At 48.0% G+C, this 24,803-nt stretch overlaps 1 protein-coding gene across 1 annotated transcript in view; it reads left to right on the top strand.

Moving 5' to 3' along the window:
• Positions 1 to 24,803, top strand: part of LOC144163187 (uncharacterized) — an 87,576-nt gene that overhangs the window by 18,369 nt on the left and 44,404 nt on the right. The window contains exons 7-12 of the mRNA XM_077694018.1: positions 11,376 to 11,520; positions 14,332 to 14,611; positions 16,945 to 17,028; positions 19,155 to 19,273; positions 20,464 to 20,513; positions 23,420 to 23,561. Of these exons, the coding sequence (XP_077550144.1) occupies positions 11,376 to 11,520; positions 14,332 to 14,611; positions 16,945 to 17,028; positions 19,155 to 19,273; positions 20,464 to 20,513; positions 23,420 to 23,561 (820 nt within the window). The remainder of the gene's footprint in view (positions 1 to 11,375; positions 11,521 to 14,331; positions 14,612 to 16,944; positions 17,029 to 19,154; positions 19,274 to 20,463; positions 20,514 to 23,419; positions 23,562 to 24,803) is intronic.

The following is a 24,803-nucleotide window of genomic DNA, read 5'->3' as shown; positions in this document are numbered from 1 at the left end:
ATTTCAACCCACCCGATCCAACAGTCAGGGAGAGATTCAAATCATAAAAACACGTGATCAGACGAAAGCGTCGGCGTTTGCGGCTGCACCCCACAATATTATACCCTCCCGTGTTTTCTCTAGTTACACGTCACGTGTAAATAACGTCCCTCAGCATAATATTGTTATTTGTACATCGCAGAGTAGTGGTGCAAGTATAGACACCACCAAGATACCACGTATACCTCAAGGTTACGTTCGTGCCTACGAGTGATGAACTGTTAAAGGAAATGCATTGTTTTGGAGCCATCAATAACAGAACTTCAAAGTGCACACGTCATCGGCTGCTTATTCATTCCCTGGTATACGTTTCCGAAACTTTTTCAGCAGATCTTGAGCGTTTCGTTTTTTTTGTGCGTCCTGCAAATTGTTTTAGAAGTACATGCCCCTTACTTCCTCATGCACAAGCTGTACAGCAACGAGCGACATGTGTTAGTGTGACAAACGAAGAAATAAATGAGCTCATGTTTATTGATTGATTGATTGTAGGGTTTAACACGCCGACGCAACGCAGGCGATGAGGCGCGCCGTAGTGGAGGGCTCCGGATTAATTTTGACCACCTGGGGATCTTTAACGTGCGCCGAAACCTCGTACACACGGGCGTTTTTGCTTTTCGCCTCCATCAGAAAAGCGGCCGCCGCGGCCGGGAATCGAACCCGCGACCTTGTGCTCAGCAGCGCAACGCCTTAGCCACTGAGCCACCGCGGCGGGTAGCTCATGTTTATTGTTTTCATGGATATTACTATCGTACGGACCAATTGCAAACCAAGAAATAGAAGCGGAGTTGGAATGGTGCAGTAAGGAAAATCAGCTAAATGCTTCACTAAGTGGGTCAGTTCACGCTTTATACTACAGAAAAACAAGACGCGATTCAACAAAGATGAAAAAAGAAAAAAAAAACAACGAGAAAGACAACCTCTCAGTGGTGACAAGTTTATTAAGCAACACGCATTAAAAATCCAAATAAACCAGGGGACCGATGGCACAAAAAACCCTCAGGCCTGCAACCCCGTTTCATTATCCGCTGTTGTTAACTGTGCGATAACCCTTACCAAAGCTCTGCGCCTACTGCTCTCTTCCCTCCCATCCCCCTTTCAGAACACTGTCGTTGCTCTGACTGACACAAGCTGTGCACTTCTTAATTTAAAACACCGAGGGATTATAGCCGTTGCCCAAGATCTCTTGAGTCTTCGGCAGAAATCCTGCAGGTAGCCATCACGCAGTCCCTGCTTGAAAAAAGTAAAAAGCAGAATGGAAGGCAAAAACGACCGGAAACGGAGAAACAATACGAGGTCTGAGCTCACGACGTCCATCCGCAAACTCACCGGCAATCTCAAGAAAGTGGTGAATTGGTTTCCGGCCAAACGCGAGTTGCCTAAATTGTGAGCATGCGTACCCGGCGATGGCAGAAAAAGTGCTGCATGTTTAAAAAAAATAAAAAAAGCATGACAGGCCTTATGTAATTGGCGTGGTAGTAGTGTTCTATGGGCTGCCACTGACCTGAGGTTAGTAGTGCATTGGCTAAACGGTGTTAACGAACGGCCCCGACAACTCAAACTCACAGTGAAAAAAATTGGCCGCGTATCTGTTCGCCCCTCTGCAAATGTAATCGAAAAATAGTAGTATTTCCCGCCCCTGCTCGTAACACCCTCTCCACACTCTCTACTCTTCGTATCCCTAGCGCTTTTCTCCTCCACTATCGTCCCTCCCATCAGGAATGCAGGCGAAATTTGCTCTATTCAACTCAATTGTTCGCGTTCGCACTCCTCAATAGACGTCTGCTTGGACCTCTTCTTTTACTTCGAATCAGTATACCTCTAACTAGCGAAGGAAATGTTCGTGTCCGCGTCAGCAGAAAACTCACAGGTTACTACTGGTTACACAAACATCCCAGGCTACTACTGGCTACACCAACCAAGCTACACAAACAAACTACTGGCACCGCCAGGAATCGAGTCTGGGCCCGCAGAGATAAGCGGAGCGAGAGCCCGTTGTCTTGCCTACTAAGCTACGCCCACACGTGGAGACGGGGAGACACACGGTGGTTTGGATTCAGCGTCTGGGGAAGGGAAGGCGCTTTTGTAACGTGAGCTACCTTGTCCGAGGTTGAGCAGTTTCGCGTGGCTCCTGGAGAGCCGCCCATGGCAGTGACGTCCGAGTCACGGCGCACAGCGGGCGCGCGGGAGCCGCCGCTAGAGTGAACTAGTTCACTCTACCGCCGCCGCCGCGACTGGATTGGATTGAATTGGATTCGATCGGATTGGATTGGAGTGGATCAGATTGGATTGGATTGGAAATCGTTTTAGCAGCAGTAAGCATGATAATCAGCTAATCCTAGACAACCAGGAAACCTCAGAATAACCAGCTGAACCTTAGCCCACGCTATGTGTAATAGCCGAGCTAAGCCACAGCTAATTTTTTGGTGGCGACACATGAAACAAGAGTGAGCGGGATGCAGTGAGAGAGATGACGCCATAGCCGCGCGTGCCACCCTCCTCCTGATTCTTCGAAAGACGCTCCTCTCCGTTTTTTTTTCTTTTCTACCGACGCTGCTACCTTCGGGGCGCCGCCGCCGTGACTCCCAAGTAACGGCTGACGGAGTCCCTGGTTTTACTCTTTGTAGAGCAGGGTGTGTGAATTCAAGTGGCGTCGCACGGGTAGTCGTTGTGGGTGTCGTTTACAGCTTCGCAGTCCAACCACCTTCACAACTTGAATTGGAGCCAAACCTTGGAACATCTCAAAGTTGACATCTTTTATTGTAGTGTTTACTCTGATATCGCTATTCTTCGACACCGGTGACACGTTATTTTCTATTTTTTTATTTATATCTCAAAAAATCACTCTCAATTGAAAGAATGCTGGTGCCATCGGTTACGTATACCTTTGCTCAAATATGCTTGAAGTTTCGTATGCGCTTGATATCGCTGATATGTATCAGCAATATCCGCGCATTCTTCTAGTAGTTCAATTGGAGTGGTCTCGCCGATATGTGATTTGTGTTCAGGCACCGTTTCACTTGTTATTCGACCGGGTGGTTAAATTGCGCGCCAAAGCCTAACTAGCGGTTTGGATTGCGAGCTGGAAGCGCTAGGCGAAGAGGCCTTTGATTACATTGGGATACCCGCTTCATACGCGTCAGGAGCAATACATTGAGTATTCTATCGTGTCGTATTGTGTTATGTGTTTGTTTGAACATTTGTTTGAACATTACTTGATCTTCTTTTAATGTCCTGTGGACGTCCGGTGAACGTTTCCTTGTTGGATCATGCACCCCTCCCTTCCCATTGGTGCGTGTTTCGTAGTGTGCTGATCGGCCAGGCCACTTAAGACTGACTATACTTCCTGTCTTAAGTGCAGCGCTGTTATTACGAGTCGCTACGCGGTGTGCTTTAATAAATTCTCTTCACGCGAGTACCAGAAACACAGACAGACGCTCAAATTTCCGCGTTCACCCAGGATAGTCTCAGGATAGTCTATATATTCCCTGGATAGTCTATATATAGTCTTTAAAGGCGCCATAAGGAGAAAAAACAAGTTTGGTTCTTTAGAAAGACTGTTTTCTCCCGATAACAATGAGGCCAGTTTTCCTACAAACTTCAAACAAATTATGCGTATATTCAAGAAAACATACAAAGCCGTGCCGACTCCCCATTTCCAGCCACTTTCCAGTGACTCCTGTATGACGTCACAGAATCTTTGTGAGATCGGCGGCCATCGACGTACGTCACCGCCAAGGAACATTGCCTGGTCTATTGTAGTAAAACCCCTAGTTTAAATTGATCATATCACTTGAATGGAAACGTGCAGATAACACATTGAAAACTACCTTTCTAGTGCCGGTTCATATTACGTCACTCTTGCCCACAATACGTCGCTGCAGCGCGAAATTTGAAAATTGAGTTTTTTAACATTCTTCTGTTTTTTTGCATAAAAAACATCTTTCATGACTAGAATGGCGCTGAGGAAGGTATGAAAGGCTGATTGTTTCAAAGTAAATGGACCTATATTTTGTCTTCATGGCTTCTTTGAAAGAAAAGCGATATGGGCACGTTGCAGCAGACTGCGCGCCTCTGTTTTTCCAGCACAGAGTCGTCGGCTGACAGCACTTTGGGCGACCGTTCACTGGTGAACCTGAAATCCGTGGACGCACACGGCAGCACGCGGCGTACGGGGCTTCCTTGTAGAGATTTGGCTTACGTACGCGCCAGTGGCGGGCACGTCTGCCTCATGATCTGCCAAACGCGGTCGTAGAGAGTGCGCTAAACCCCCCGTTTTCCCACACCCCATTTCCCCGACCTTTTTTTTTTTTTCTCACGATTGCCTGCATCTACTAAACGACAAGCGCGAACGCGCACCAGGCATACTGCAGCGCCCAGGATGTAGAACAAATACCGTGTTTATGGGTCCATCGAAAGCGAACTGCGTCAAGTGGGTTGCGATATGCGTTATGCAGCGATGCAACAATGTTGCAACCTGAACGCTTCCGCACTGCGCTGCTCCGCTTCCGTGTTTGATCTGTGCCCGCCCATTAGCCCCCCGAGAGATAGCCGCAGCTATCGGCACCCAATCTACGGGTCATCATTCATGCACAGCGTCGGTGTCACAGCCTACCACATCATTACCCCCGCCCTGCGCCAGATTACATATTCACAAACAACGGCAAAAATGCGTATATGAGCACGATGACATAAATTCGGACGTTCAGGTCATCACCGCTACCGCAGTTTTTTTCTCACTCTCCCTCTTTACCCACTCGCATGCATGCACACACACACACACACACACACACACACACACACACACACACACACACACACACACACACACACACACACACACACACACACACACACACACACACACACACACACACACACACACACACACACACACACACATACACACACACACACACACACGCACACACGCGCACGCGCACGCACACGCACACACACTCACTCACTCACTCACTCACTCACTCACTCACTCACTCACTCACTCACTCACTCACTCACTCACTCACTCACACACACACACACATTAGACATATATATAGGCAGTGGAAGAAACTTGGAGGAGCCAGAAGAAATATTTTGAGAAAATGGTTGACTCGATTAAAAACAAAAACTGGTTTACTGATGTTTCAACTGTTCCTTCAGTCGAAACGTCAGCAAACCACTGTTTTTGTTTTTAATCATGAGTCAACCATTTTCCTATATATATATATATATATATATATATATATATATATATATCCGATCCCCAGCGAAACCTTTTGTTCTCGGTAATCTTCCGATGGCCTCAAACGCCCTTTCTCGTGGTGCTTCGTCCTTCGGCTTGGCTTGTGCGCTGGCTGCGGCTTTGTGCCGGGGTGAGGAGCGATTACATCAGCGCGGCCGCCAAGCCCCGACGGGAAAGCCGTGACGGTGGGCTTTCTCCCTCGGAACCACCGGCGCGTGGCCACGGGACCCACGCACCGGTGAGCTTTGAGGTCTCGGCGCGCCGTAGTGGTTACACGCTGATTGCGCTCCGTGGGACGCGTGTATTTGCTCTTGCCTCGGGCCGCACATATGACCCCCGCAAACGCCGCCCGTGTATGTGCTCTTCTCACATCGTTAGTGTTGTTTCCGCTACTGGTGCGTGCCTGCGTTTTTGTTTTTGGACGTTTTCCTTTGCACGGTGGTTGCCTGGCTTCCCTGCCACGCAAATCGACGTTCGATATGCATATCGTTGCGGTCTATGATGTAATCGTGAGCTCGCGAGGTACAAGATACGACTATGCCACGTCCCATCTCGGATGGGGTGGTCGACCGGAAGTTGCACCGATTTGCCTGTTATAGAAAAAATGTGGGAGGGGTGACCTGTCGACGCCGCTCCCCATTACACAATAATAATAATTTAAGGCAGAGTAAACTCACTACAACTTGATCGCTTGTACGAAATATCGCCTCGGAATGTTTCACAGACCGCTCTGCTGTGCGAAGATTAAGGAGTACCCGCTTTTGAAGAAGCATCGCTTGTCACGGAGCCATTTTTTATCCCGATGATTTCGCAATAAAGATGGTTTACAGAAGTTAAAATTATTATTTCAAACTTGCCACTGTCACCTTCAGTCACATGACCATGGAAGGGCTGTACGTAAATTAACGTTTCATTATACTAACCGTAATTTGTGAGAATTTATTCTAAGGTCCTCTAGACATGAGGCTCTACGAGTTTCATTTCCATTATTGCGATTGTGGGAGAATGTAGTTAATACCCTCGTGTTTCGATTAATCATTCCACGCGGATTCTCTGCTCCGTCAGACACGCGAACCGTATATGTTGCAGCAGTGGCCCAATAATGAACAGACAAACAAAAAACAAGGTATGGACGCCAGTAGTGACGCTCACAACCATATTCAAAAATTCTAGGACACTTCAAAAAACCCTTGTTATGATGTAGTGAGGGGGTAAACATCAGTGTTCAACAGCAGAAACAACGCGAAGCTTTCTCCCATGCAACCTCATTCAAAGCCAAAGTCCAAAAACCTCTCTCCCAAAGTCAAAATCCAAACTGCCAGTGTACAAAGCCAACGCCCGCGCAACAAACCCGAATGTGATGCTGAGTGACCCGAATTACAAGACGGTGCAATCTGATAGACGTTGGCTTCATAACGCGGGGGACGCAGGTTCGATGTCAACCACAGAAATACCTTTTTTCTTGTGGGCCTTCCTGTACTGCGCTCATCATCATCATAATCATCATCTTCATGTGCCCTTTGTGGAAACCCATTGCGTGTAAAGTTGGCTTTGCTGCAGAGGGTTTTGGCTTAACTACATTGCCATCGGTGAGGCATAGACTTTTATATTGAAACACTACGTTTCAAAATAGCTAATCCGCCACTTTTAAACTGACTCGCGAAAAAGTAAACAAATCAGTCGCAGAAGGAATTTTGTGCGAGTGGTTGGCTCATCGTCTCGCCATTTTTCCCAACAGCTCGGAAAAAACGGAACTGATTTTTTTTCTCGAGTGTCCAAGCAGCACTCTTATACTTTAAACGTAACATAAAAAAAAATATCAGAAGAAATCAAATGCCAACAGGTGGATAGCAGGGATCGCGCAGACTTACAAGTTAATAAAGCGGACCAGAAATTTTATCTCTTTTTCAAGCATTGACAGTGCCTATGTGCACTTACTTGCAGTACGCACAAATTTAGAAGGTTGCGTGGGTTACTAGCGTAAAAATGCGAGTATACGCCAAAAGCTCAAGATCCAATGCCGAATGCTGCAGAAAATCAAGTGTTCAGTCGAGTCACTCTAACAGAAACCGACCTGCGGAACAGAATGTCCGTAGAAATGTTGGAGAACGTTTTGAATGCAAAATGTGGACGGCAAGTGCTGTAAGGACTTCGCAAAATTCGCGGTTGTCTTGGCCAGTTTCAATACCACCGCAATGTTCCCTAGTGGAACTGTTTGTCCGCCAAAGGAGTGATTTTGAGTTATATAGCTTGCACTCATTATGCAAATAAATCGAACTGTTCGCAACAAACACCTGAATAAACGTCTGGAATGAGTTTTGCGAAATTTGGTGATTTGGCTGTTTGGGCCATTTGTGTTGGTCGACATTGGGCTACTTTTGGCTACATGGCGCAGACAGTTGGCGGATTACTTTGCGAGAACTTGGCAACCCTGCCCTCAACACCAGGGGCGGCATTCTCGTGTTTGTCCGTTTTGCGTCCGTTTTATTGTGACGTACTTCCATTTGTAAGTTTGCTTTGGATTTAACTCTGCGCAACTGTTCTTGTAAACACATTTTAAACGATTAAACCTATTTTAAACTATCTTTTATTTGTTTATTGTTCCGCCAGCGAACCAACAACAAGGCGACGAAAAATCGTCTGCTCCCAATCGTCTGCTCCGAGAAGCCGCCGCTCATAGCTCCGCCGTGCTTGCATGCCGTCGGATCCCGGTGTTCGCTCTAAGCCAGTTAGGGCTTGCTCAAAACGGACACTTTTTTAAACGGACACAAAACGGACAACAAACGAGAATAACGCCCCAGCACACACGGATCACTGAAGTAGGAGCTGGTCAGGGCTTTCTCCCAAACCTCGGAAGAAATATTGGAAGGTATCGTAGGGGAAGCATCGTTGTTTTGACGGCGGCGAGGCCACATTTTCGCGCGGGCGAACGTACCACGAGCGCCCTCGGGGGCGACGCTCGGTTCCTCCGGGCTCATGCGTCAGTGCGAGGGTTCCATATATACGACTCCTAGCCCAGCTCGCGTGGCCAGCTGCCAGTCACGCCTGGCTCGCGTCTTCCCTGGAAGGTGAAACAACTGCTTTGACATTGGCCTTGCCGACAGAGGAATGCCCTGGCACTGTGGCTGGAATACCGTATTTGCACGACTCTAACGCGCCCTCTATTGTAACGCGCAAGTAAGTTGACTGAATAAGAAAATGCGAAAAAATAATTTGGCGCCAATTCTACTGTGAAGATGTAAAAGACATGGCACCAGTACTTGGCGGAGGACGTTTTATTTGACGCACGTAACTGTGGCAGCAAACATCCATTGTTCCCCATAAATTTGCCTATCCAGATCCTGCTATTATTAAAACAAAGCGGGGAGAATTGATAGCCGCGTTCGGTTTCGAGCCCGGTTGTAATGCGCACGCAAATTTTAGGGCTGCTTTCGTCGAAAATAGGTGAGCGTTACAATCGTGCAAATACGGTAGTTAGGCGCAACAGAGGGGTGGGCTTGCTGGGGCCTCGCGCAGCAGCGAGCGACCTTACAGGCGGTGAGGCTTCAGGGGCAGACCTGGAAACTTTACGTCCATACTTTAAAATGGCCATCAAGACAAAATCCAAGATTTGTGCTTTAAAAAGACTGCTTTGTGCCAATAACATACCTATTTTATCGCAAAATACAAACAAATAACTAATCTGTTAAAATTTCAATGGGGCTTACTGTTTGCCGTAAAGTACTTAGTGCACGTAGAGCCAATTGGAAAACGTTGGGTGGAAGGTTTAATCCTGGTAAGATGCGAAAATAAAACACTTATCTTCAACCGCAATGTTACCAAATCAGAATTAAGTTGACAATAGAACGTACACGGGACAGCTACAAAATAGGCCACCCAATTATCTGCTTAGAACGGAGAAAAAAAAACGCGTCAATGTGTAACACGTCAACAAAAGAGCAAAACAATACACGAGCGAAGTAGCAGTATTGTGCCAAGCCCAATCATGGGCAAGTAAAGACAAGGTCGAATGTCATAATAAATCCCTTTTAACTCTCAATGTAACAGGGTACTGACTGACACAGGCGCAGTTGACGGTGCTATACAGTACGCAGCCACCCCTTACTTTGCGGGTGCACTGAAGGAGAACAGCTCGACTTTTAATTCTTTCACACATCGTTATCGTTCGACCAGTCAAGCCCGGCTGCCCGTGCTGCGTGACTCCACATTTGCTCGGAACAACAATTCTTGTGGAGTGACCTTGGTCTACGTCAGTTTACAAGAAACGTTCATCGCCTGCGGCCACGTGCCTTGGCGTCGCCTCAACCCCCTATTACGCTGTCACCCGAAGACAAGAAAGCAGGCTCCTTGTCTATAGCTGTAGGCTATTGACTCAATCTTGCGCCGACGGTGTCGCTAGACTGGAGGTGTGGACGCCAAGAAGGCAGGTGTACAAGACGGATTCCATCGAGAAAGCTGCCGTCCCTAGCGGCTGCATAGCGCTGTGAAACTATGTTTTGGTTTCTGTACTGAGAAATGTATTGCGATCTGACTGCTTTACGAACGTCGTTACGCCTGTCGTCCTCCTCCCCTCTCACCTCCCCTCCGCTTCGTGGCCAACGCATTGGTTAATTTATGGCTCGAAGTGGCTTAGAAACCGACGAGGAAAGCTGCATCAACTCAAAGAGGAGCCTGTCTGTCCGAGACTCTTCGATTTGTCATTTTGGACAGCTAAGAACAGTTCCAGAGATGCCCGTATTTTGTCCAACAGAATATCTACTTCGCGTTCAGTCTTTGACTGACTACGAATAGCTCAGAACGGTTCTGGGAAAAGAAAAGAAAACAAAAAAACGGCTATATAGTTGTGCTGTATTTGCGGCTAACCGAGTTCCCCATGTGACTTGAAGATACGAGTTACGTATGTTAAATATACCACCATTTCGCGTCTGCTGTTTTGTGCCTGTTTAAGCTAAAGAAGTCGCTCTGCTACTCGGCGCACGTGTACGCTGGGAGGTAGAGAACGATCACGGGCACCTGGTTTTGCTTAAAGATCCAAACGCATGCCTGATTCGTCAAGTACAGTAATCTGTCCTTAACTCAAATTCGGATATCTCGAAATGTCGGTTAAGTCGAAACTTTTTCTCGCCATGCCTTTATCTCCCATACGCTCTGTGTATTTCCCCTCTTTTATTTCGGTACATTTTTTCTGGAGATCATAAATATCTTGAAATATTGACAGATAAGACACAAAGTGAACTCCCCTCAAGACAGTGATAATGCCTCCGTTCGAACGCTTAGCTGCCACTACGCGCCGAAAGCGGTAGTGAACGGCGAATTGACGCTGAGTACGCGTTGTACTAAGCCGATGTCCCTGTTGTCGGAAGGCTGCCCGGCGCCTACATCGCTGAGATAGCTATGGACGACGCAGCTGATCATGCGGACGGGGAGGAGCCTCCAGAGGTGCCAACAAAGGAAGAAAAATGGAGCATGTTGGGCCTGCTTCGCAACAATGTAGATTCTAGAGGTGGCGACAAACAATTGATGCGATGCATTGAGCAGCTCGAGAACGCTTTCGTGGGTCCAAATACGAACACAAAACAAGCGAGCATCGCGGAGTTCTTTCTTCTGCAAAATTGAAGTTTTTTTTTCCTGCGAATTATTGTGCCTTTATTACGAAAGCTCCCCTATGGAGTAGAGCATTTGTTACCAGCACTAGCTCTTATTTCAGTGACCTGGCCACAAATGTTCGGCATTTCGCATGAATCGAAACTCCGATTATCTCGAAATTTTCAGTGGATTTTATGGCTTCGAGTTAATGAGAAATTATACTGTATTTGTATATTGGACAGGTGACAACTTGACATTTTTTGGGCGCCTCTATCAAGCAGGAAGGCCTGAAAACGGAAGTGCCCCTCAAGTTGACGATAAGAAAGATCTACGTCTGCCTTACTCAGCCAAGACTTCTGAAAATGTTTTTTTTTTTTCAGATTAACATAGGAATCGGGCATTGTTCACATCAGCAGGGAACCATGCGTTATCTTTTGTCTCGCGTAAATGATTGCGTCAAGAACACACAAGATTTACAAGGGTACCTCCATTTTTTTCGTGTTTGCAGAGCGGCCTTTCGACCCCTGGCAGAACGACCGGCGACGCTCCTCGTCGTCAAGCCCTAAGAGACGCTCCCAAAGACCACCTCTTCGATTCGGCCACCCGAACATTACACCGACGAGGTGGCCCCAGAGATACCTGCATCCGGATAGGTAGGCAAACTGTGGAACTTATATTCTTGACTTACCGCAAGAGTAGCACGGGGGGTGGACATTAAGCTTTCCGTTACAAAAAATAGGAATATTTTCAGTGTACAGCCGATGAAATGTACAGGTCGGCGCAGAAGTAAGCGGATCACGGGAGCCGTGGCCGAATTGCATCGCTGCGCCGCGTAGGAGCGCCAACGGGAACCACGGAACGGCGTTCTGCGGGCACGCTCGCACTGCCCCCACCACCCTATCTGATATGCGAGACCGCCGCTCTGCTGGCGCGTCCGACACGGCGTGACCGTTTTCAAAGGGCAGCGCTGAACAACCCGGTGGCGCTGGTTGCGTTGCCGCTCGCAGCCGGCAGCAGTGACTGAATCCGCCGCTTCTGGGTTCGCGCTAACTACGCGCGCTCGGAAACGTGGCTCGTTGCTCTCAGCAAAGTGCAGTTATTAGTCTTGTTCATAGGCGGCATAGTATTGCCTGTTTTACTGGTTTCGAGCGGTGTGCCAATGCGATTAATACATTGTAAGGTGACAGCAAAATATGCCTCAAGAATATACAAAGCACCCAAGGAGTTACGATGTCTTGCATCGCATAGTCCTTGACGACATAGTCCTTAACGAGAAGGGAGATAGTCCTTATCTCCCTTCCGCATCGCGTAGTCCTCTTTAGTACTAAAGGTTGCTTCCCTGCATGAAGACCCTGTCTGCAGGGGTGCATCCTTTACAGGCCGCTTGCTTCGTTGTACTGGCGTCACTTCCGTGACGGATATGGCGTCAGCGATATATCCGTGTATCCGGGAATAAAACACTTTCGTGTTAAAAAATGACGAAGCTTGCACTAGTGGTACAAGGCTGGAGAAGCAGGAGAGCTGACGGCCCCTCTCGGTTCGTTTGAGACCCAGCTGTTGCACCGCACTCGGATTTCCGAACTTCCCGCTGAAAGTCCTCCATGACTGGCACGCCCGGATCACTTGATCCGCAAGCTTTCACATGTCTCCCAAAGCGGACCGCTTTCACACGCGCTAGAACCCGCGGCCACCGGCTTCGCAAACTTGGCGTCTGTAGCGCGAACTCGACGTCTGTGCTTCCCGCTTCAGGTGCGAACGCACATGAACTCGCAAGGAAAAGAGCACGCGAAAGATCACCCCACGAACGCTGGGCAGAGTGTCCTAGAAATTCGAGTTGGACGATTCCGGGAGCTCCTCACGAGGCGCAAGCACACGCGCAAGCCTGGACGACGACGGGCGCCTCTCACGAGACGAACGCTCACATGCGCTCGGTATTTTTCCCGGGCATCTTTTAAAGCGAACGCAGACGGACCAAGCTCAAGCTTTAAACAGCTCTGCTGCTAAAATATTCGCACAGCTGGGGATCAAACCCAGGCCGGCCGCAACAAAACCCGTGGCACTAACCCCTTTGCTATGGAAGCCGAACACCGGAGGCTGTTTAGCAGTAGCTCCAAAGAAAAAATGCCCGCCTATCTGCTCCTTTCGTTGCAAATATCGACGAAAGACGATAGTCGACTGGCGCCTCTAGCATGTAAACGCATCCATTCTCTTTCCCGCGCATCTCTCATGCTGTTACTCTCCCGTCTCGTTCCTTCCAAGATAGCACGCTAGAGGTTTGCTCAAGTAAATTTAAATTCACCGCGTTCCACTGCTCCAAGTCGGGTGCTTCGATGTCAGCGCTGCCGTACGGCGGAGACGCGCGTGAATCGAGGCACCCGACTACAACATTTAATCACGTTGTCCTAGTCCACGAGCGTTCCAAGCGGAACGCGAAATCTATCTAGTGTAACCTTTCGTTGCTGTTGCCGTTTGATGTTTACAATTCCGCCAGGTAGCGCAGGCAACAGCAGGCGAAGGTTTTTGAAGTTGATGTAGTATTTTATTTGCTATAGCAAAAAGCAGGCATCCGTAAGTTCTTTAATAAAGGAACACTGCAAATACCACTCATGTATTCATTTTCTGCCTTATATTTGAGTAATGTCTTGTTCGTGTTCAACAATATTGACAAGTATGAACATTAACACCGGACTTAGACGCGTAGATTTGGTTGTGAGTATATAAGACCACTGCACAGCATCTGTGTTGCTGAATCGAGTGACAGACAGGCATGCAGACAGACAGACAAAAAAAATCACACATCTCCACGCCGTGAACAATGCCGAGGGTGCGAAGCACTGGGACAAGATTTGTGTATTGCCTGTGTGATGAACGTCATCGTCCGTGCGTGCTGATGCACTTGAGTTTTAAATGATTTTGAGGTGCAGTAAACGCATTGTAAATGACAAGCGCCACACGAAAGACAGTTCGCGCCCCAGTAGTTCGTACCCTAGGCATCGTTCACGGCGTCTTTCTCCGCGGATTATCGTTAGATAGTTTAGGGTTTTTGCTTTATTTTTGCGTTTTGTACCCTTTGAAATTCGCGCTCTTTGCTAATGCATTTACCGGCGCTCTCCTCAGATGGCGCGCGGATGGTACTACTGTGGGCGCCGCTCTCGATAGATGGCGTAAAATGCTGTGCGCACGTAAAGCCCGTTGCGCACGGACAACTCCAGACATCGGCACGGACATTGCGAGGTCCTAAAGGGCTTCGCCCTTAAAATTTTCCCGTTTAAGTAGCCCAGAAAAGACTATCATCTTTAATAGAACGAGGGTTTCAAGAGAACCAGTAGCTCGTGCTAGGCGCGTCCCTGCAGGTGAACGGAATCTCCCTGGATTCAACCTCGTCTCATTCAACCCCTGATTATCTTCCAAACTAATTCGTCATCTGCTTCTCCTTTATTTGTATTACTGCCGTTTCTTCCCAGGCGGAAACAGGGAAGCAGCAGCAGCGGCAGCAGGAGGCGGACGACGTCGGTCGGGTCTCGGAAACCGAGCACGAGCCCGCGCACGGAGACTCGGCCCGCTGACTCGCCTGGCGAGCGCCAGGGCGACGCTCCCGTGTACGCAAGCGGAAGCGGAAGCGGCCGGCGGGTCAAGTTCCTCGAGCTGGCCGTGTTCGTTGACGAGAAGGCGTACCTGAGCTTCCTGCGCTTCCTCGGAGATGAACGCCGGCTGATGGACTTCATCCTGGGATACCTGAACCAGGTGAGGCCGCCATTACAACCACCGTCATAATCATCATCATCGTAAGCTGCACCAACTTCGCAATCATCCTCTCACCATCGTCAGCTGTAGCATCGTTATCAACAGCAACATTAATAACATCGTCGTCGTCGTCATCATGAGCAGTAGCCCCGTCATCATAATTAACATCATAATCATGATCTCCCTCATCATTGTGTCATTATCGTCCTCACCCGCAGTAGTATTGTTATCATCAGTAGCGTCATTTACAGCTTTATAATCCTTACGACGTACGACGTACATTCCGTCCGCCCTGCGCCCATTTGATCGGAGAAGACCAACTCCCTGCCTTATATAAGTGTTTGCCGTATTTATGCGCGTATAACCCGCCCGTGCATGTAATACGCACCCGCACTTTAAGCCCACCGGGAAAGAAAAAAAAATCCTCGCATATTACCCCCCCATTTGATACAGGAAATACTGCTCACGAAACACATCAAATGCTATCTAGACATAAAAAGCGTAAATTTAGCAAGTAGAATACACTGACTGCAAAGCGAAAGTCACAAATCATTCAGTCTCACTGCTATCGCTAGAGCTATCACTTGAGCCGCAGTCCTCATTGTTGTACTCAAGGTCATCTTCACGACACTATGCGCAGTGCAGCTTCACAGCACAACGCGCATTGCCGTGAAGCTGCAGTAAAAGAAAAACCCCGCGTATTATCCGCACCCCAGCTTTGTAACTGAAATTTTCGCATTTTTGGTGCGGGTTATGCGCGCGAAAATACGCTAGCCAGCACTACTGCCTAACCTAGCCGGTCAACCAAGGCGGTCTTGTGTGCGGTTCGCACTCTAGCAATGGAATTAAGCACTGGTCCGATTCGCAAGCCACAAAATCACCTGTCCCCGTAACGTATTTCTGTCACTTCACTGGTAAATATCTGTTGCGCTGGTGATATGTCCCATCCTTGAGGTGGTCTGTTCTACCTGACCTATTTTCTTCTGCACGGCGTTCTTCCCTGACCGCTGGTGGCAGCCCACCAACTGAATGCAGTCTTTTCAAACGATTTACGCGCTTAATGCCTTCTGTGGTATCTATTACGTTTACAAAGAAATATCTGGTACATCGTGTTAACCTGGCAACAAAGAAAGTGAACTTGAATGAGGTCCACTGCAGGCATGATTCAAAACAATATTTTTTAACAGCGGAGCTGTTTAGGCTTGAGCTTGGTCGGGTGGCGTGAGCAAAAAAATACCAAGAAAAAACTGCGCCACCTTTAAAGGATGAACCACCACAGATAGGGTATTAATAATGTGAAGCCAGCTTTCGCACCTTCTTTACTGCGAGCACAAGGGGAATATGCGTGTGCGCACCCCTTAGGTAGTAAGTAGTTCTTGGTCTACTAAGTGGTGCAAGGTTGGACAAACAGCGGAGCTAAGGGTCGACCTAGCTTCTTCCTACCTGGGATCCGCTGTCGGTGTGGGCGACTGACCGGAACGGGCTTGTAAAATCCGGCTAAACTTGGCCTCACCTCTCAACACTTAGCCTAGCCTAGCAAGAACATCACAAAACCCAACAAAACCTATAAAAAACGGAAAAAGCAAGGTGGACCCCCCTCCCCCTCTGCTTTTTCTTCAACCTTATGACACAAGTGAAAGCTGTGTCAATTTTTTAACGGCGAAGCAGTTGTAGCTGGCCGTAATGTGTGCCGCATAAAGCGTTAAAAATATCAAGAGAATGCCGAGCGCTCGTGAGTGCGTGCCTCGCGGCGAACGCCGAGCGTCTCCGGCTAGCTCAGTGAATTTAGCAAAAAAAAAAATCCCATCCGGCGCTGTCGTCAAGCGCCACCGCTCACGTAATGCTTGACGTGAGAAACACGTCGATATCCATGCATATGACGATGCCTACCACTGGCACAGCGCAAAGTGATGACAGAACACTTAAATAAACAAGTTCAAATTTGTACGAATGTGTCCTTCAGTTCTTACGTAGAAAGAAATCCTGCAGCTTCGCTATGGTTCAAGCCTTGCGCGACTTACTGCAAGCTTCACCAGCCTTTCTTCTAATCTTCCTGTTCAGTGTCCCATCTCCCTTAAAGATACCCGCCACTTTCTGGCAACTTTTTGACTCCCGTATTACCTGTGACGCATTTGGTATTCAACAACTTGACCACGGACGAATAAACTACAGGAAAAAACGGCCTACATGTGACAACTCAAGCTGTTAGTACCAACATAGCATAAGGCTTCTGTCATTTGCTTACAACAAGAAAATTCTGTACAGGCTTGGGCGTTCGGTGAATTTGAACAAAAAAATGTTCCTTGGCATATTTTTCTTCCCTCCTCGTGCAGGTGCAGGCTATCTACGTGCAGCCGTCACTCAGGGAAAAGATCTACATCTCGCTGGTTCATCTCGAGCTGCAGGTCAAACAACCAGTGAGTATCGTTAATACCATGACGTAGTCGTGGGTGGATGTTAATGAGCAGAGTTCCTCCCCTCTGGGGAGTCATGGCCTCCTATGACGAGATATAATGTCGGACGTCCCGGCCAAAACCGGTCAGGTTGTATGTTGTATGTACAACAACCGCACCTCTAAGCACCGACGGAAAGTCTTCTCAGGTTTCCCAGCCTCGATATCCCTCCGCCCATGATTAGCATTCCGCCCTCAATGCTCACTACTCGTGGATATGTGCGTATACCTTCAGGGACAGCTTAAGAACAACATGCTGGTGATTATGATGATGATTGATAGTGGTACCCCCTTTGTAGCGGGGTGATGACGTGTCATCTTACAAAAAAACTAATATACCTATGTTTTACGGTCTTAGTTTAATACTAGCGCTGCTCTTGCCCCTGCGCCTCATCACCGCTGTCAGCTGTTCCTCCGCGAGGCGCAAAGAGGGCGTTACTGCGAGTATTTTAAACATAACAAGAGTCGTTTCTGTGACTTTTTTGGACTTCACGTTCTTGTAAACTACTGCAGTGACAACAAACAAACTACTTAAGAAAAAGCAGACTATGTTACGCGTTAAGCGGAATCTCGTTTCAAAACGCGCGTGCGCGTTGACATCCGGATGTGTCGCTTCGGAGGAGGTATACACTACATGAGCTATTGCCATTGTTAAATTGTTCCAGAGTATAGGCATTTGTGGCGGCCATACAGTTTCATACTAATATACACTAGAGGGAAATCTGGCGCCACTGTCTACAGGAGTCGCGCTTCGGCGAGTCTACAGGAGTCGCGCCTCGCCCACGTTCCTAGCTCACGAGTTTAGTCAAACTACCCATCATACCGCGGCCGGCCTTATCAGGTTCCGTGTAGAGTAACGCTGTTTTCATTTCGCTTGAACTCTCGAAGAAAAAGGCCAAGAGGAACGAACGTTTACTTGACCGGTCACTGTACAGAAAGGTGGGTTAGTTACAACCCCTTTCATCACGGTGCCAACGGAATCTAAATCGCCACTGTTTGCCGCTCCTGATACCGTTTGCTGAGTTATGGGGTATGTCTGACCATTGGTTTCGACATTAGCCAGGCAAGCTATGGGGCGGAAAACGTCTTGTCGAAGTTTTTTTCGTATCACAAGTTGAAAGTGACAAAAAATGATATGCATTGTCATTTTTATTATCGCTGTTCCTTAGGGCTGGCAGGATCATGATTCCGCTTCTCATTTTTATCATTGCAAATAAAAACAAATAAAAACTGTGCTGCCTCCCGTTCCGAAGGAGTCAGTCGCTTTTCTCTTCTGAAATTAGTGGGCATTGCGCTGCTACGTAGTCAAGATGCGGATGCTAAGGCCTGCTTCTGTATGCCTTTTTTTTCGTGGGTGTTGTTACGACTAAGCTGGTTGATAACTGAACATTCGCGGCCTTAGGCGCTTATTTTGTAGTTGGCTGCAGTGTTTTCAGCACAACAGTAAACGCGAAAGAGATTAACTAAGTGATTGCGCATGCGCCATCCCGCCAGCAGGACTGGCTTTGTCACAATGAGATCACAAACTGTTTGCTCTTAAAGGGACTCTGTAACACTCCCCATAAACTCTTTCACTCTTTCCTTTGCGTCTGGAAGCACTGCGAAAGCTACAGTTATCGCCAGCACGAAGCGTCACGGCGTTATTTGCTCGTCGCAGCAGATACGCCTGCAGTCTCTCCCTTGCTTTTGTGGCTTTCTTTTTGAAACGATAGTGAGTGCGTGCATTGCTGCAGCTGACGAAAAGCCGGCCAATGGCGCTACACCGCTGTAATGAAGTAATCCAGCGTCAAAGAACGTCAAAACCGGGAAAGAGAGAAAAATCTATTGAGCGAGTCTCTAAGCTATGGGATGGGTATAGAGTAGTAATTTTTGACGGAGGTACTTTGAGACCCGCTAATTTAAGTACTGGATGTATTGATTGAATACGTTCTGCAAGCATTTAGGATTTCGAAAACAGTTGAAACACGTGTTGCAGGGTTTCTTTAACGAGGAGTGTGCAGAATCAAGTGTGTTTTTGCCGTATTGTTGGGACATCCGCCAGTTCTGCAATCCCAACTGCTCTAACAGTTGCGGTGGAAAACTTGCTTGTAGGAAGACTTGCCCCACTTCGGCGGCAACCGGGACATGTTGCTGTCGTCCTTCTGCAAGTACCAGGCTAAGAGGAACCCAGCCGACGACCCCACATGGGACGCCGCACTCTACCTCTCCGGGTAACGGACGACGGCACTTCGTGACTGTAAACGAGAAAAAAAAATTGCAAATTTTGGAGGGTTTGACCTGGAGATGCTACATATGGGCTAGGAGCTTTGGCGAAGTGGAGCGCTCCAGATTAAGTTTTTACCGCACGGCGATCTTTAACGTGGGCCGAAATCTCGACACACGGGGGTTTTCGTTTTTAGCCTCCATCTGACTGGGAATCAAACTCATGTCTTTGGGCTCAGCGGCCCAGTGCCTTAGCCGCTGAGCCACTGCGGCGAGTGTGACGGCAAGCGGGTGGCCTAGGCCCCGTTTTCACTGAAACGACGAATTATAAGCATCGACTGTAGAGAAAACTAGGTATGTGCACCACTGTAAGAAGCTAGCTTTATCGTATAAGAGGACTTCTGCAACTTACTGTAGTGCTCTTAAAGCCGTAACGCTTTTGTACGAATCAGCCCGTATGCCTGAACGGCGCCAGCCACTTGCCATCTGCCGTACAAATACACATGAAAAAAAAAAAAACTGGTCCACGATTATTCGCACTGGTAATATCACAGTAAAACCCAGCTGGTAATAATGCGTCACTACGACATCCCATGATGGTACGGCAATGCGGTAGCAAATACATTAATATGCCAGGGATTGTAGCATTGTCGTAATGATGCGATTACAATATAATGCTCACAGCTTAATCCCTTCCGCACAAGATTTAGAGGTCTATAAGTACCCGACGTCGCGAATGCAACTTCTGCACCGTGAAGCGCTTCCGGAGAGCTATTGGAAATAATTTCCGTCTTAGTACCCCGGCGCCTAATCACTCAGCGCTGCCTTCATTACACGAAGTTGCCACTCGCGCACGCAAGCGAAGACAGAGGTAACCCAACCGTTGTTAGCCCAACGGCTATGGATGACAACGCTAGTTGCACGGGGTGGGGTTTGTTCTGCGGCGCCTCCGCGCGCAGTTTCTGCATATGCACGCCCATGAACTCATCGGATGTTTCGGTGACTTTATGCGCTCAAGGTTCCCCCTGCTTTAGTGCAGCTCCAGCTCGATTAGGTACCGGTGTGCTGCCGCGGGGCAGGATGGGATAGAGATAGACTACCAACTGTAGCAAGCTCGTATGCCTAATTGCTTTTTTGTTTTTTGCGGGGGGGGGATGAAACAATAAATCCGTATGTCATAATATATCCCTCATTTCAGGTTGAACTTCTTCGCCCTCGAGAACGGGCGCCGGAACGTCGTGACGATGGGTACGTTTCATTGCAGTGCGTACCGAGGGACGTTGGGCGTACCGGAGGTAGTGTCACACTCCCGATGTACCCACCACATAGTCTGTGCCAATGATAGTCTAGTCTGACCCCCGAACAGTGCGGATAAGCCTGATAGCAGTATCTCGCTTGTCACAGACTTGCGTAATGAACTATCGCCTTCCCGCACCCTTCCACTCCCTCGATTTAAAGATAAAATGGTCTTTTACCCTTACCACAACCTATGAAACTTTCTTGGTTTTGAATGATTGATTGATCGATTGATCGATTGATTGATCGATCGATTGATTTATTGATCGATCAATCGATCAATTGATCGATCAATCGATTTATTTATTGATTGATTGATTGATTGATTGATTGATTGATTGATTGATTGATTGATTGATTGATTGATTGATTGATTGATTGATTGATTGATTGATTGATTGATTGATTGATTGATTGATTGATTGATTGATTGATTGATTGATTGATTGATTGATTGATTGATTGATTGATTGTGTGGTTTACAATGCCGAAGCTTCACGTTGACTATGAGGCTCCGATTTACTATGAAGGGTTCCGGATTAATTTTGACCATCTGGGTATCTCTAGCGTGGGCTTAAATCTCGAACAAATGGGCTTTTTCGCTTCTAGCTTCCATCTGAAAAGCGACCACTGCGGCCAGGATCGAACCCACGAATTTGGTTTAGCAGCACAACGCCTTAGCCACTGAGCCACCGCGGCGGGTGCGATTTAACAAGACGAAGTGCCTCTTCCAGAATTAGCTAGCTCCGGTAGAGGGCTGTACAGAGACAAATCCTGTGGGGTGCAACACTTCGGAGTGTAAATATATATATTCGTCAAACACGTGGAAAGATACCTGCGAGAGCAGTGTCCGTGCCATGACTAAAAAAATGTAGAATCTTCTGAGAGAGAAGTGTGTGATAGTGCACAGCAATTATTTTCCGGGGGTCCATCTTGGACGTTCGCCTATGTTTGCCTTGTACGGAGCCATAGGGTATAGTTTCATGAAGGGTAAAGCGCAAAGAAAACTTGGCCAGGAAAGAACATAGGGCGGTACGCAACTAGCAGCTGACAAGTTTAATCGTTGATATATACATACAATCAAAGCCGCCGTTATCACATAGCCTACATTACAATCTACCACCAGGCAAGATGGCGGCGAAACAGCAAACAAACAACTGCATATAAGCACACCACACGTGTACAAACACAGAAATAAATGACGAACCACATTCTATGACCCTTTATCCAAAAACGCAAACTCTACGTCTGATAATATGACAGACCGTTGGCTAACACACGTATTCCCTTCTTTCTTGTTACGGAAAGCTTGAATTATGTCTCTCGCTGTCCGCTTGTTGTGTTTCTCAAGAAAGAGGGTTTGTGGAGGCTCCGTACGACACGTGCTATCCTTTACCCATTATAAATATATACAAACACGCCCAACTCGCAGTTCATCTTAGAGCGTAGGCCTTTTATTGAATGGCATTATATTAATCCAACGACTTTTACGTGAGTAGTAGCCTGGAGGGAGCCAATTTCTGGAGGTGAGTCGACTACGAATGCTTCTGCATTTATAAATCAAATTCACTTTCGTTATCAGTATGTACTACTTCAGCACAACTATAGCCTAAACACGTGTTTGAGTACTTACGTTTCTGTCTTACATTCAGTTGTAACCGAATGTTCCTGAAGTGAATGCCGTTGAAAGAAAAATGGTTTCACGTAGAGATTCATTATCGCTACGTTTCAATGGCTAAGAAGTATATGCAAATGTGGGAAGAATTCTAAATACAAAAAGAACTTCGGTGATCCAGCAGAATTCACCCTATTGTAGGTGATGGCACCCCAAAATCGGAAGCGACTATTCGGAAATGCTCACCGTTTAAGAGCGGTACTTATGTAATACCTTCAACCATTCGGTCACGAAAGTAACTTGGGAGAGCTCTAATCATTAACCCAGTTTCGCGAACGTTCTGAAAGAAATCGACATGTTTTTTTCGTGGCTAAGGCGTTGCGCTGCTGAGCACGAGGTCGCGGGTTCGATTCGCGGCCGTGGCAGCCGCTTTTCTGATGGAGGCGAAAAGCAAAAACGCCCGTGTGTGCGAGATTTCGGCGCACGTTAAAGATCCCCAGCTGGTCAAAATTAATCCGGAGCCCTCCACTATGGCGCGCCTCATCGCCTGCGTTGCGTCGGCGCGTTAATCCCTATAATCAATCGATCAACATATTTTTTAGTCCGGCTGATTCGCGATGTTGCACATCGCTGGACAACGCATCCGGGTACAGAAAACGCTGCTCTACTATGTATAAATTGTGTAATGAATGCTAGATCTATGGGCGCAGTAGTGAATGGCATTGTCACTAAATGTTTTTTTTTGTGTGTGTGAGATAGGACTTGGCACAAACGAACATGTTTTCTACCTCAGAGGAAAGCAAATTAAGACGGAAGTAAAACCTGCGGACAAAAAACGGTTAGTCTGTTCATCGAAGGTAGTCCGCACGAAGGGGCGAAAAGATTTGCTGAGGAGGCTCTGAGGATGTTCGGCAATCGTTATTTTTACTTTCTTGGCGTGATCCAAAGATTACTCATATTTACTGGCTCCGATTGTATTTTGGGTTTTGGGAGATTCTCACGAGAGAGGAGCAATTTGGTTTGCACGAAGGGGCGACAAGATATTCCGAGGATACTTTCAGGACATTTGGTCATCGTTATTCTCACTGTATTGGCATGAGAAAGAAGATCGCCCAGATTTTGTGACTCGGCTTGTGTTTTGGGTCGTCTACTACGCACCTTTTGTGTTGAAAGAGCAACGATCTTCCCTGTAAAAGATCAAAGCTTCGGTCTTAGGGCGCTCAAAATCCGTTTTGTTCTGCAGGCCTCGCCCCGGTGGGCGGCGTGTGCCACCGTGACCACAACTGCGTCATCACCGAGATCGGCACCACGAGTGACACGGGCAAACCATACGCCTCAGCCGGATGGACGTCGGCGTACGTCGCGGCGCACGAGATCGGACACAAGTGAGTGACCGCGCTATGCACGTCGGGAATCCACACGTGTTTTTAGATGCAGAGCATCTGATTCACTCGCCTTGTCCCTCCGGCGTCGTCGTCGTCGTCGTCGTCGGCCTTTTCCACCCCTCCCCCATTCTCCTCGCCGCGCCAGCTGCGCTCTCCGCCGCTCACCCCCTCTCCTCTCCGATAGCGAACACTCTCTGGGGAGGGGCATTGGATCGGATTCGATTGGCTTGGCTTGGATTGGCTTGGATTGGCTTGGATTGGCTTGGATTGGATTGGATTGGATTGGATTGGATTTGGATTGGATTGGATTGGAATAAAGTGGATTGTGTTGGATTGTGTTGCGTCATAGCCGCGGCAGACGCGCTGGGGCCGGCGCATGTGCAGTACTTTCTCTTCCGCGGTTTAATCTCTTTCGGGCGCGCTGCGCATATAACCGGTGTGCCGTTCTCCGGCGAAGCAACATCCACGCTTGGCTTAAACACCTAGAGTCCACGCCGCTTTACAAGTACGCCAACGTCGTCATCGACTGGGACCGGCTTACGCAGTCCCCTCAACGTTATGCGCGCTATAAAACGCGGTCCCTTCGCCGCTCCGCCTATGCGTCGCATCTACACAGGGGTTCCCGCGAGGAGAGGTGGGAGTTTTCCATTGCTTGATTGATTTATTGTAGGGTTTAACGCACCGACGCAACGAAGGCGATGAGGCGCGCCGTAGTGGAGGGCTCCGGATTAATTTTGACCACCTGGGCATCTTCAACGTGCGCCGAAATCTCGTACACACGGGCGTTTTTGCTTTTCGCTTTCATCAGAAAAGCGGCCGCCGCGGCCGGGAATCAAACCCGTGACCTTGTGCTCATCAGCGCAACGCCTTAGCCACTGAGCCACCGTGGCGGGTCACGTGTTTTTCCAAGGATGCTCTCTTGAGTAACGGTATCTGAAGCGATCTTCCCGTGAAGCTTTGCCAACTTTGATTTCGCACCAACATATCGAAGAGTAAGCATTCGTTCGCGACTCCCTCCCCCTCCCCCCCCCCCCCCGCCTCCCAAAAACATCTTTAACAAATGACAAAACACCTTCAATATTTATTTAAAAGAACCACAGAAAGTCATATCCAAATTCAGACAACGCTCCATCATGATTACCGGGCTAGGTTTAGCGTAAAGCAGAGCAACTTAGTCTCTACTTCGTTTGTTTATCTCGTCACCCGGACACAAGTTTTGATTTTTATGCATTATTTTACTCA

This window comes from Haemaphysalis longicornis, unplaced genomic scaffold (genome assembly GCF_048455015.1).
Source record: "Haemaphysalis longicornis isolate Haplotype H1 unplaced genomic scaffold, Haemaphysalis longicornis Haplotype H1 scaffold_12, whole genome shotgun sequence".
Classification (NCBI taxonomy): domain Eukaryota; kingdom Metazoa; phylum Arthropoda; class Arachnida; order Ixodida; family Ixodidae; genus Haemaphysalis; species Haemaphysalis longicornis.
Note: the sequence above shows the minus strand (reverse complement) of the source record. Positions and strands in the feature narration are given on the sequence as shown.